The 12812-nt window shown below is 44.4% G+C and overlaps 1 protein-coding gene across 18 annotated transcripts in view; it reads right to left on the bottom strand.

Moving 5' to 3' along the window:
* The window catches only part of LOC134338836 (uncharacterized), a 132517-nt gene that overhangs the window by 112260 nt on the left and 7445 nt on the right, over positions 1-12812 (bottom strand). For 6 of the 18 annotated variants that reach the window (XR_010016295.1, XR_010016296.1, XR_010016297.1 and 3 more), the window contains exon 1: positions 5221-5585. The exons of 5 other annotated variants lie outside the window; for them this stretch is intronic. Coding sequence is in view for 6 of the 13 variants with exons in the window: in XM_063034965.1 (XP_062891035.1) it covers positions 5221-5233 (13 nt within the window). In the remaining 7 variants the exon portion in view is untranslated. Of the gene's footprint in view, positions 1-3004; positions 3321-5210; positions 5588-12812 lie in introns of those variants that run through there. 7 more of the 18 variants (XM_063034955.1, XM_063034956.1, XM_063034958.1 and 4 more) reach the window with 5 other exon arrangements.

Genomic DNA, 12812 nt, shown 5'->3' with positions numbered 1-12812 from the left:
ACCTCAACACTTCATTCCCGCGATTATTCTTGTGAAGCTCCTCTGGACTCAAATACAAATTTATCCGTTCCTAGAATATAAAACATGTAACACTAAAGTATAGTACAGGCGTATAATATCATCCCTGTTCTTTAACTCCAAGATCAATCCAACCCTTCTTCAGCATATACCTCCATTTTTATTTCATCTACAGTGGCATGCAAAAGTTTGGGCACACCTGGTCAAAATTTTTGTTACTGTGAATAGCTAAGCGAGTAAAAGATGACCTGATTTCCAAAAGGCATAAAGCTAAAGATGACACATTTCTTTAATATCTTAAGCAAGAAAACCTTTTTATTTCCATTTTTTACAGTTTCAAAATAGCAAAAAGGGAAAAGGGCCCGAAGCAAAATTTTGGGCACCCTGCAGGGCAGTACTTATTAACACCCCCTTTGGCAAGTATCACAGCTTGTAAACGCTTTTTGTAACCAGCTAAGAGTCTTTCAATTCTTGTTTGGGGGATTTTCGCCCATTCTTCCTTGCAAAAGCTTTCTAGTTCTCTGAGATTCTTGGGTCGTCTTGCATGCCCTGCTCTTTTGAGGTCTATCCACAGATTCTCGACGATGCTTAGGTCAGGTGACTGTGAGGGCCATAGCAAAACGTTCAGCATGCGCCTCTTGAGGTAGTCCATTCTGAATTTTGAGGTATGTTTATATTCATTATCCTAATGTGGACGCCATCCTCTTTTCATCTTTGTTTTTTTTTTACAGACGGTGTGATCTTCGCTTCCAGAGTTTGCTGGTATTAAATTGAATTCATTCTTCCCTCCACCAGCAAATGTTCCCCGTGCCACTGGCTGCAACACAAGCCCAAAGCATGATCGATGCACTCCCGTGCTTAACAGTTGGAGAAGGGTTCTTTTCATGAAATTCTGCACCCTTTTTTCTCCAAACATAGCTTTGCTCATTGAGGCCAAAAAGTTCTATTTTTGACTTCATCAGTCCACAGCACTTGTTTCCAAAATGCATCAGGTTTGTTTAGATGTTCCTTTGAACCTTTTGAATAGAACTTCTGCCAGCTTCTCTTTTATGCCTCTGTAATTCATGTTACTCCGCCGTAATACTGATACATCCGACTGCAGCTTCTCGCCATCAAATTGCAGGGTGAATTATAATTACTGACACTTCAGAGTTCCTTTACCTTAAGCTATCTAATTAAATCCTGGTCATTACACAACACCCAATCGAGAATAGCGGATCCCTTTGTGGACTCAAACATGAGAAGCTCTAAAAAGTCATCTTGTTGGCATTCTGGAGATTCCCCCTCTTGGGATCCAGCACCCTCATTGTTCCAATCTACCTGCCTATTGACATCGCTATGACTATCGGAATATTGTCATTTTGACATGCGTTTTCTATCTGCTGTTCAAATTTGTAGCCACATCCTAGCTACTGTTCGGAGGTCTGTATATAACTCCCATCAGGGTCCTTTTAACCTTGCAGTTTCTATCCACAAGGATTCTCCAATTGTACTAGAAAGTTTGTGAACCCTGCAGAGTTTTCTCTATTTCTGCACAAATGTGATCTAAAATGTGATCAGATCTTCACCGAAGTCCTACTTCGTAGATAAAGAGATCCCAATTGAATAAAAAACAGAAAAATATTATGCTTGTTCCTTTAATTATTGAGAAAAAATGATCCACTATTTCATGTATTTGTCGGAAAAAGTATGTGAACCTTTGATATCAGTAACTGATGTGAACCCTTGTCCAGCAATAACTTCAACCAAACGTGTCCAGTAACTGTTGCTCAGTCCTGCATGTTAACGTAGAGGAATTGTAAGCAATTTGTCCTTACAAAACTCCTTCAACTCTAGGATGTTGGTGGGCTTCCTTGCATAAACTGCTTGCTTCAAGCACTTCCACAATATTTCTGTAGGATTAAAGTCAGGACATTGACTCGGCCATGAATTTTCTTCCATTCAGTTGTTGATTTACTATTGTCATTCGGATCATTGTCTTGTTGCATTATCCAACTTCTATTAAGCTTCCGGTGATGGACAGCTATCCTGACATTCTTCTGTAAGATGTCTTCATACAATTGATACAATTCTGAATTAATTGTTCCCTCAACGATTGCAATTTGCCCAGGCCCTGGGGCAGCAAAACAACCCAAAACCATAATATACCTTCCACCATGCTTCACAGTTGGGATGAGGTTTTGTGTTGGTGTGCATTGCCCTTTTTCCTCCAAACAGAGCATGTGGATTTCTGCCAAAAAGTTCAACTTCTGTCTCATCTCCCCAAGGAACCCTGCCCCAGAAGCGTTGTAGAACACCCATGTTGTCTTTTGCAAACTTGACATGTGCAGCAATGTTTTTGGAAAGCAGCCGTTTCCCCCATGGTGTCCTTCCATGAACACCATTCATCTTCAGTGTTTTTCTTACAGACCACACATGCAGGGCGTTTACTGTTACTCTTGGGTTATTTTTCATCCCCTTCAGCATTGCATGTTGTCCTCTTGGTGTGATCTTTGCAGGATACCCACTGCAGGGGAGAGTTGCAACATTACTGAGTTTGATTCACTTGGAGACAATTCTCTTATTGTGGACTGATAAACACTCAGGTCATTAGAAATGCTTCTGTAGCCTTTTCCAGCCTCATGCATCCCTACAATTCTTCTTCTAAGGTCCTCTGAAAGATGTTTTGAGTGAGGCATGGTGCACATAAACAGATCTTTCATGAGAAGAGCAGACTCTGAAGTAACCGAACTGTTTCGATAGGGCAGGGCACATACCCATACCTCCAATGTCATCTCATTGATTGGAACACCTGACTCCAAATAGCAGTTTTAAAGGGCATTACCCTATATACTCACATACTTCTTTTCCAATAAATACATGCAAATATTTTTCTCTATAAATAAATGTACCAGTATAATGGCTTATGTTATTCAATCAACTGAATTCGCTTTCACTAATTTTAGGACATATATGAAGATCTGATCACATTTTGGGTCATACTTACGCAGATAAAAAGAAAAATCTGCAGGGTTCACAAATTTTCTAACACCACCATACTTCTTCCAATCCAATGGCACCTCTTTCTAAGAGTAATGCCCTCATTAAGATCTCCACTGTTATGCTTTGAGGTATTTTATTTTAGCAGTTTTTTGTTACACCAGTAAGACCTACTGGTAAGAGTGTTTCAGATTCGGCTAAAGATAAAGAGCCATGTTGTCCAATTTAGGAATATTGTATCAGCCAGTCAGTAGTAGGATGGCACACGACTTTCTCGAGAGATGGACGGGAAGAGTTATCTGAAAGACAGTACAGTAGTATAGTTTGAGGTCTTTTGGTGAAAGGTTCTGAGAGAAGGCTACTAAGTAAGATGCCTGGAGGATCCCAACCAGAGGAGAGACCCTCTTGAAAGGAGTGATTTGCGAGGCAGGGGATTCCAAGAAGGAAATTCTACTTGTGGTTGGTTAGGTGAATTCAGTAAAGATACTCCCAGCAACTTCGGAAATGAGCTTCAAAATTTATGTGCACATTTATATTGGCTTAAATGTAATGAGCCCTTTTATTTTTTTTTCTTTCTCGGTTAATTGTTTGATAAAGTTGAAATCTGGAAAACATACTCTCCTTATAATTTTATGCTGGTTTACGATCCATCATTTCTGGGCTACTGGTAACTGTGCATGGGCAGTATTTACACAGCATTCGCTCAAATCCAGATTCCTTCAATTGGAACATCGCGATGTTCTTGTTTGGTTCAAACCCAAATCAAACCGACTCTAGACTCGTATTGCTTACGAAAGGTGACCTTCTCACCGCTGAGTCACATGGCTGTTAGCTGAGTCAATTAACGAGCCAAGTTGGTGTACGAGCCCCAGAGAAAGGGTTCTATAAAGATCTGATTTCATTTTTTACCAACAGATCCACCTCACCTGTTCTTTCGATACAATGTGTATCCTTGGCGTTAAAACCCAGCTTTGAATTTCTTTTAGCCATGACACAGTGATGCTCACAACGACATACAGTACCTGCCAATCCCTAACTGCGCTACAAGATCATATATCATTAGTCCTATATCCATCACCATTTTAGATTTTGTCCTCCTTTTACACTGTAATTCATCCCACTGATGCAAGTTTACCCTACCGTCTTCCAGTCCTTCATGATAGTCTCAGAACTCACGATCTCTGCTTTAAACCAACAACCATATCCACAGCCCTATCACTCTGTTTCCCTTCCCCCTTCAAAATCAGTTCAAACCGTTTCCAGCAACTCCAGTAAACCTGCCTGCAAGAACATTGGGTACACCGGCGTTCAGGTGTAAACCGTTCCTGTAGTACTGGACATAAGTTCCCCAGAAGAGATTTCAATGATCCAGAATTCTGAAGCACTGCTCCCTGCACCAGTTTCTCCGCCACGCATTCATCTGCAAATTCATCCTATTCTGACACTCAGAGATTGCTACCCTGGAGTTCCGTCTTCTCGGCTATCCACCTAGCTCCATAAAATCTTTCTTCCGGACCTCCTCGTTTATCCTACCTGTGTCATTGGTAGCAAACTTCCGGCTGCTCAGCTTTCCCCTTTAGGTTGAGGTAGACTCGATCCTAGATGTCACTGGCCCTGGCACCTGAGAGGCAACATACCATCCAGATGTTTCTATTGTCTCCACACAATTTCATGTCTATTCGTCCAACAATGTAGTTCCCTATCACTACTGACGCCCTCTTCTCCACCACTCTTCCATTCTGACACCACCACCAACTCAGTGTCAGTCATCTGGTCGCTGTGGCTTTCCCCACCGCAACCTTAGCACGTCGCCCCCTCAACAATATCAGAAATGGTAATCTTATTATTGTGGTGAACAGCCACGGTTGTACGTGAACTAGCTGCCCATATTCCCTTCCCTCTGATGACAGTCATCTATTTACTTGCCTCCTGCAACATAGGGACGGCTACCTCGCTATCTATCTGCCTCTCTATCATCTCCTCAGTTTACCGTATGTGCCGAAAATCATTGAGATGGAGCTCCTGTTACCTGGCAAGTTATCTCAGGAGCTGCAGCTCGGTGCCTTTGGTGCAGAGGTGGTTAACCAGGAGGCTGGAGGCGTCCCAGAATTCTCCCATCTCATACAAAGAACACAGCACAGCCCCTGGGACCATCCTCACTGCTCTAACTATACAGTAACAGACGAAGAATAAAGAATGAAGAAGAAACTCACCAATGCTTACCTCGCCTAAACATGTTCTCGCCGATCCCTGATAAGCCAAATCGTCCCCACTCTAACTCTGGTCCACTCGCACAATTGTGGCTCCGCTTGCCCTGCCTTATTTTTATTTGCCCTTGCTAATGTTGATGTTTGGTTACAACAACTGAACGTCTTGACTACGTCTTCATGTTTCCACCAGGTTATTAGTTCATTGGATATTTGTATTAAGGATCATATGTACCTAATAAAGTGGCCACCGAGTGCACATGCACTTGGACCAAGTGTTTGATCAAACGTTGCGCTGACAATGAGTCCACTGTGAATAATTGATCAGAACATGCACACGAGCACACTCACGGCAAATGTTTAATCGGAATAGACACGCAGCTGAGCCCATTGTAAATATTTATAGAAAAGTCCATGCCGAAAACATTTCAGCTGCCTACTCACAGCGACCTGCACCTGGCCCATAGCCCTCCATACCCCCAATATCAATGTGCCAAAGCAAATTTCTCTTCAAAGCTTAAATCGAGCTTGCATGCTCCACTTGTGCTGTTAGCTCATACCACATTCTCACGGCACTCTGAGTGTAGAGGCTTCCCCTCACGTTTCCCTTAAACTTTTCACCTTTCATCCTCAACCCATCATAGTAGTCATAGTCATAGTCATAGTCATACTTTATTGATCCCGAGGGAAACTGGGTTTCGTTACAGTAGCACCAACCAAGAATAGAGTATAAATATAGCAATATAAAACTATAAAAAATAAATAATAATATGTAAATTATGCCAGGAAATAAGTCCAGGACCAGCCTATTGGCTCAGGGTGTCTGACCCTCCAAGGGAGGAGCTGTAAAGTTTGATGGCCACAGGCAGGAATGACTTCCTATGACGCTCAGTGTTGCATCTCTCTGGAATGAGTCTCTAGCTGTATGTACTCCTGTGCCCAACCAGTGGATGGGAGACATTGTCCAAGAAGGCATGCAATTTGGACAGCATCCTCTTGTCAGACACCGCCGTCAGAGAGTCCAGTTCCATCCCCACAACATCACTGGCCTTACGAAAGAGTTTGTTGATTCTGTTGGTGTCTGCTACCTTCAGCCTGCTGACCCAGCACACAACAGCAAACATGATAGCACTGGCCACCACAGACTCGTAGAACATCCTCAGCATCGTCCGACAGATGTTAAAGGACCTCAGACTCCTCAGGAAATAGAGACGGCTCTGACCCTTCTTGTAGACAGCCTCAGTCTTCTTTGACTTGTGGTTGCAGTTCCACCCAACCTCAGTGGAGCATTAAAACCCCTCATGATCTTGTACAACTCTATCAAATCCCCTTTCAATCTTCTGCTATCTAAGGAATAAAGTCATAACCTGTTCAATCTTTCTTTATAATTCAGGTGCACCTGACCCGGCAACATCCATCAAAATATTATCTGTACTCTTTCAACTTTATTTATACCTTTCCTGTAGATGGGTACCATAACTGCACAAAATACTCTAAATTAGACCTCACCAACGTCTTATATAACTTCAACATGACATCCCATTTCTTGTACTCAATACATTGATTTATGAAGACCAATGGGCCAAAAGCTTTCTTTACGACGTTATCTACCTGTGACGCCTCTTTCAAGGAACTATGGGCCTGTATTCCCAGATCATTTTGTTCTACCACACTCCTCAGTACCCTAACCATTCACTGTGTAAGATAGTTCAAAATACACATAAACTCCAAACCAACTGCAACTGCTTCTTCAGAATAAGCACACAACACAAACCGGGAGAAAATGGCTCCGCGGAATACAGATACAGTAGAGCCCAGTGCGAGTGTTTCAAGCGAATAACACACAACTGAGCCCACTGCACGTGTTACCAGAATATGCACACAATCCGAGAACGGAAAATGTTTCAACACAAAATGCGCAGAAGAAAACTCACTGAAAATGTTAAATTCTGAACATAGACTCAGTCCTCCTGTTCCTGAGACCCCCACCCGAAACCTTCTCCTACAGAACCCCTTCGGCAGCCCTCGCTCACTCCCTGTCTTTGTAAATGCCTCCGGCCCAAACATCTCATCTTCGTAATCAAACATTTAGGTTCTAGGGTTCGAAACCTGCGGCGCTGAACGTGTGTTTTGAGTGGGGTGTGTATGTGTGTGTGTGTGTGTGTGTGTGTGTGTGTGTGTGTGTGTGTGTGTGTGTGTGTGTGTGTGTGTGTGTGTGTGTGTGTGTTTGTGTGTGTGTGTGTGTGTGTTTGTGTTCTCCCTATGGCCGCGCGTCTTCATCCTCTCCCCGGGCTCTCCGGCGTCCTTACGCGTCCCAAAGTCGTGTGTGGAATGGACAGTTAAACGGCAGCTAGATGGGCCTTTGTTTCAGGCGGATGGCAGTGCAACTGCGAGAGAGTAGGGAACACATGGGGAATCAGGAGTGAGGAACTAGTGAAAGTACAGGACGGATGCTGGATGGAAATGATCGGGCGTATCTGTGGAATAAACTCTTCTCGTAAATGCACTGGACGAAACATGCCTAGGCAACATCCCTGATGAAGATGACAGAGTTTCATACCGAAACGTCGGTTCAAGTTGATACCTGTATCCAGCTGGATGCCCAAGAAAAGTTTATTCATCGGATAATGGGTGGTCTGCAGAAGGGCCCCTCTCCATGTTGTATGAATCCATGACCCCGAAGCGTTACTTTCTTAATGTCATAAGATATAGTAGATGAATTATGCCTTGCGGCCATCGTGGCTACTCAGACACTTCATCGTGGGTGATTATTTTGTTCCTCTGAACCCTATTCTTTTGCCTTCTCCATATAGTATTTGGCGCTCTTACTAATCAGGAACTTATTAACCTCAAGGAACTGCCAATTGCGCCGCTGGCGGTTAGGCCGACATTGAAGGTCCGCCATCTCTGGTGGTGGTTAGGAATTCCTTTTGGATTTCACTACTGTCAGTCGTGCAAGTCCCGGACGGAGACTCAGGAATGACACTGCAATCAGATGTAGAAGGTTTTAGTCTGGCCTCTACACTTTGACCTGTTTGACATGGGTGATCCTACCAATTACACCATAAGATAGAGGAGAAGAAGTATGCTCTTCAGCCTATCGCTTCTTTTCTGTCATTCTACCATGATTTCTTTATTATTCCTCTCAACCTTATTCTACCGCATTCTCCACAGAGCATTTGATGCCCTTACTAATCAAGAACCTATCAACTTCGTGGGACTGCCCATTACGCCGCTGGCGTTTAGAGCAGCAATGCAAGTCATCCATCTGTGATGTTGTCCAGGTCTTCCTTCATCATTTCAGTAGCTTCCTCTGGAATTTCACTTTATTCAGTCATGCAAGCCCCGTATGGAGACTCAGGATTACCATTGCAGTATGATGTAGAAATAATCTTCACTGCTTTTTCCGGAACAATGCTGTTTACTAGTCAGGGTTGTTAGTCCTGAGCTGGACCCCCTGAACCTGGAGAGCCGGTGAGCCACTATTAGTCTGACCTCTATCCTTTGACCTGTTTGGCATGTGTAACCCTACCAAGAGCCAAAGCAGAAAGTTCTAACTTCAGCCAACATAGCTCTCCAGGTCATTGAGACACGAAAGCCTTCAAACACTAAGACAAGGTTGTGGTCCTCTTGGAGGCTATCATCCTCTGCTTTCCATATATTAAGTGACTTGACCTCCACAGCAGTCTGTGGCAATGAATTCCACAGACTAGCTTCCCACTGGCTAAAGAAGCACATCCTCATCTCTGCTCTAAAGGGACGTCTTTGTATTCTGAGGTTGGGTTCTCTGGTCCTAGACTCCCTCATGATTGGAAACATCCTCTCCACGTTCATGCTATCTGGGCTTTTCAATATTCGATAGCTTGCAATGAGATTCACTCCATCCCCTATTCTTCTAAATTCCAGTGAATGTGGCCCAGGCCCACTAAAAGCCATCAACCATCAACTCCCACATTTTCCTCGGAAATCAAAACAGAGAAGCGCCTTAAGATTTTAATTCCCTCCCCACACCACCCCCCACACACACACACTCCCTCCGACATGCAGAAGGAAATGACTCATAAACTCCAGCCCCGCAATGAAATATTGTGAAATCAGACACAATGTTCAAGGTTCTGTAAATACACATGACTGTGGACTAAGATAATCTTATTTACCAAGATCAATACTCGGCATTCATTGCCAACACGAGGAAGGGGAGTATGTTAGTACGTTTTGTGGGATAGTGCATTCATTCCACCAACATTCAGTTGTGTTGTCCCTGATCAACCCACTCCCCTTTCTCTCCTCTGAACCCCACTGGATACAAGCCTTGGCCAAGACTATTCCTCATAGCACAAACCGATCATTCCAAGGATTGGTCCAGTGGAAATATTCTGAAATGGGCATTGAACGTAGAATACAGAACATAGGACAGGACACCTGGCGTCCTGTGTGTACGACCCAGAGCCATCGGTGTCAGTGCCAAACAGGATGCGAAATGAAACAGACCCCATCTCTCTGCTCGTGACCCACACCTCTTCGTTCCCTGCACGTTCATTTATCTATCTGAACGCTTCGCAAGCGATGACTGTGTTGACTGCTTCCACTTCTTTCCCCGGCAGCCCGTTCCAGGCAAGCGCTACGTTCCATATTACAAAAACATCTTTCTTTGACTTTCCCCCTTTCACATAAAAGGTCTACCCCCTTAAGGTTGACACTTCTGCCCTGGGTAAGAGACCATGATTATATATTGTGACTCACCCCCATAACCTTCTAAACTTCTATAAGGTTTGCACTTAACCTCCGCTACTCCGGATGAAACAATATAACGCTGACCAACCTCCCCTGGTGGCTAATATTCCCTAATCTAAAAAGAATCCTACAGGACGTCCTCTTCAAAGTCTCCACATCCTCTCTTCATAAAGGACGAACAGATATAAACTCGATACTCCGAATGGGCCATCCCGCATTTACGCACCCACAGCATGCCTTCTTTGCTCTCATGCTTAATGCGCGAAATGGCAAGGCAATGGCGCGATGCACTTTCATTGCCATGCCACCTACCTATTGGCACTCTCAGATAATTACGAAATTGGACTGCAGGATGACTCCATACGGTCTTGACATCGTTGACATTTACTGTGAACATTCTTTACCTCCCAAAATGCATCGCCTCACACTTGGCAAATTCAGCCACCTTCCACCGTCTACCGGCTTCCGACAAATTCACACCATTCCTTCATTAGGCATGCCTTCTTTGTTCTTATGCTTAATCCGCCGATCAGTCGCATTCCGATGCAACACGGAAACGGCCCCTGCGACTGAACTAGTCCAGAGCGGCCAAGGTGCCTTATTGAGTTAGTCCCAAATGACTGCATCAGGGCTGAGGAAGTGAGACGGGTATGGAATACATCCGCTTCGGTTTTACCCGAGTGCCCCCGTTCCGAAGGACAGACTGAAAGTGCAGATAGCCCCCAGTTCGTAGGTGAGTTGTAGAATCTGGTGTGGGAGGAAATTGATTGGATAGCGTGGAAAATAAAACAAGCTTAATTTGGTGTGTTGTGTACAGTTTTGTCACCCCGTTAGAGGAAAGACATGGATAAAGTGGAAAGGCGTAAGAGAAGATTTAAGAGGAGGTTGCCACGATTAGAAGGCCTGAGTGAAACTAAGTGCGAATGTATGGGTAGGGTGGGCCCAACGGTCCATTTCAATGCTGTTTCGCTGTATGACTCTAATTGTCTAAAACCACACTGAAAGAGGCCATTTGGCCCATCGGCGCTGTGACTGCATGAATGCCTAAACTTCACCCAGCTGGAACGAAAAACGTACATTGACATAGAAAAGACGGCATCACGACCCTTCGACTCTCGGGCTACATCGGTCAGGATGATGAGGGTAAAGGCCTCGAACTCATGATGCAGGTGTGTGAAACCTGTTAGGCCGCGTTTGGAGAATCTCAACGTAGTTTGCCGACTTTTATAATAAATTTACCGAAGGACCATAAGACATAGAAGGCGAGTTAGGCCACTCCAGCATGGCTTATTTATTATCCCTCTTAGTGTCCCATTCTCCTGCCTTCTCCCCATAATCTTTGACGCCGTTACTAATAATGAACCCGGCCTCTGCTTTAAATACACCCATGACTTGATCTCCACAGCCGCCTGCAGCGATCAATCCCACAGACTCACCACACTCTGGTTAAAGAAATAACTTATAATGTGCTGTATTATTCTCTGTTCTGAATGCATTCAAAGTATTCATCTTTGCAGTTGAAGAAGTAGCAGTCACTATAATGTGGGCAAACGTGAGGTGGCCGGAACAGGAAAGCAGTTCAATGGAGTTAGACTAGGAGGGGAGTGTTTGTAAAGACATCTGGATCACCTTAAACACTGGAGTTCTGCAGATACTGGAAATCCAGAACAACACACAGGAAATACTGAAGGAACTCAACAAGTCGGACAGCATCTATAGAAATAAATAAGCAGTCGACATTTCGTGCTGAGATCATTGTTCAGCAGTGAGAAGAAAGCGGAAAGTCGCCATAATTAAACAAAAAGGTGGAGAGAGGGGAAGGAAGATAGCTAGAAGCTGATTGGAGAAGCCAGGCTGGTTAAAGGCTTGGCGAAGAAGGAATCTAATAGGAAAGAGAAGTTGACCAGAGGAGAACGAGATGGAGGAGAGGTCTCGGAGGAAGTGATAGGCAAGTGAGAAGAGGTAAGGAGCCAGAATGGAGAATAGAAGAAGGGACGGGGAGAGAATTTGTTCTACTGGAAGGAGAAACCGATATTCATGCCATCAGTTTGGAGGCTACCGTAATAAAATATAAGCTGTTGCTCCTCCACCCTGAGAGTGGTCTCCTCTTAGCACAAGAGAAGGCCAAGGACCAACATGCCGGAATGGAAATGGGAATCCGAATGGATTTCGATGGATCTCTCGTCAGTGGCGGTAAGTATGTAGATGAAGCAGGTGGTAATGAAGGCACAAAACGCCCTGGCGTAGATAGTGACAGCAGGACTCGAGAAGTAATTCCTGCTGAAACTAAGCAGGTTCCTGCTGAGTCCGAGCCTGGAGAGCTCTGGGAAATTCCGTTCTCCTGCTCTGTGGAAGGGACTTCGTGAAGATTCGCCAGACTGATTACAGAGGGGAGACGGATGGCAATGAAGCAATGCTTGGTCACCGGGACTTAGATTCAGTAAAATTCAGAGGAAGGGGTCACATAGAAAGCATAGAGCAGAGAAAGAATCGCAGCCGAACTGGACAACTTGGATTCAACAAGGATTTTCTTGATAATCGAGAAGGTCGTGGATCAGGGTATAGGGAGGGTGAGGAGAACGAAATGGGGAGAAAGGGAGAGACAGTCACGGGGTGGGGGGGGGAGAAGAGCAATGACAGGCCGAGAAAGTGGGAAGAAAGGAAGACTACAAGGAGAAGAAGAGAGAGACAAGGAGTGAGAGAAAGAGGGATGGCGAGAGAAGTAGAGAGAAAGAAAAGACGGAGTGAGATAGACAGAGAGAAGTAGGGAGAGATGACAGGAGAGACATAGGAGATAATGGAAGGGAACGGAAGGTATGGAGGAGAATGGGAGAGAAACAGTGGGGGAGAAAGAATGAATGACAGGGACAGGAA

Source organism: Mobula hypostoma, chromosome 28, assembly GCF_963921235.1.
Source record: "Mobula hypostoma chromosome 28, sMobHyp1.1, whole genome shotgun sequence".
In the NCBI taxonomy this organism is placed as follows: domain Eukaryota; kingdom Metazoa; phylum Chordata; class Chondrichthyes; order Myliobatiformes; family Myliobatidae; genus Mobula; species Mobula hypostoma.
The sequence above is the reverse complement of the archived record's forward strand: the minus strand, read 5'-3'. Positions and strand labels throughout refer to the sequence as shown.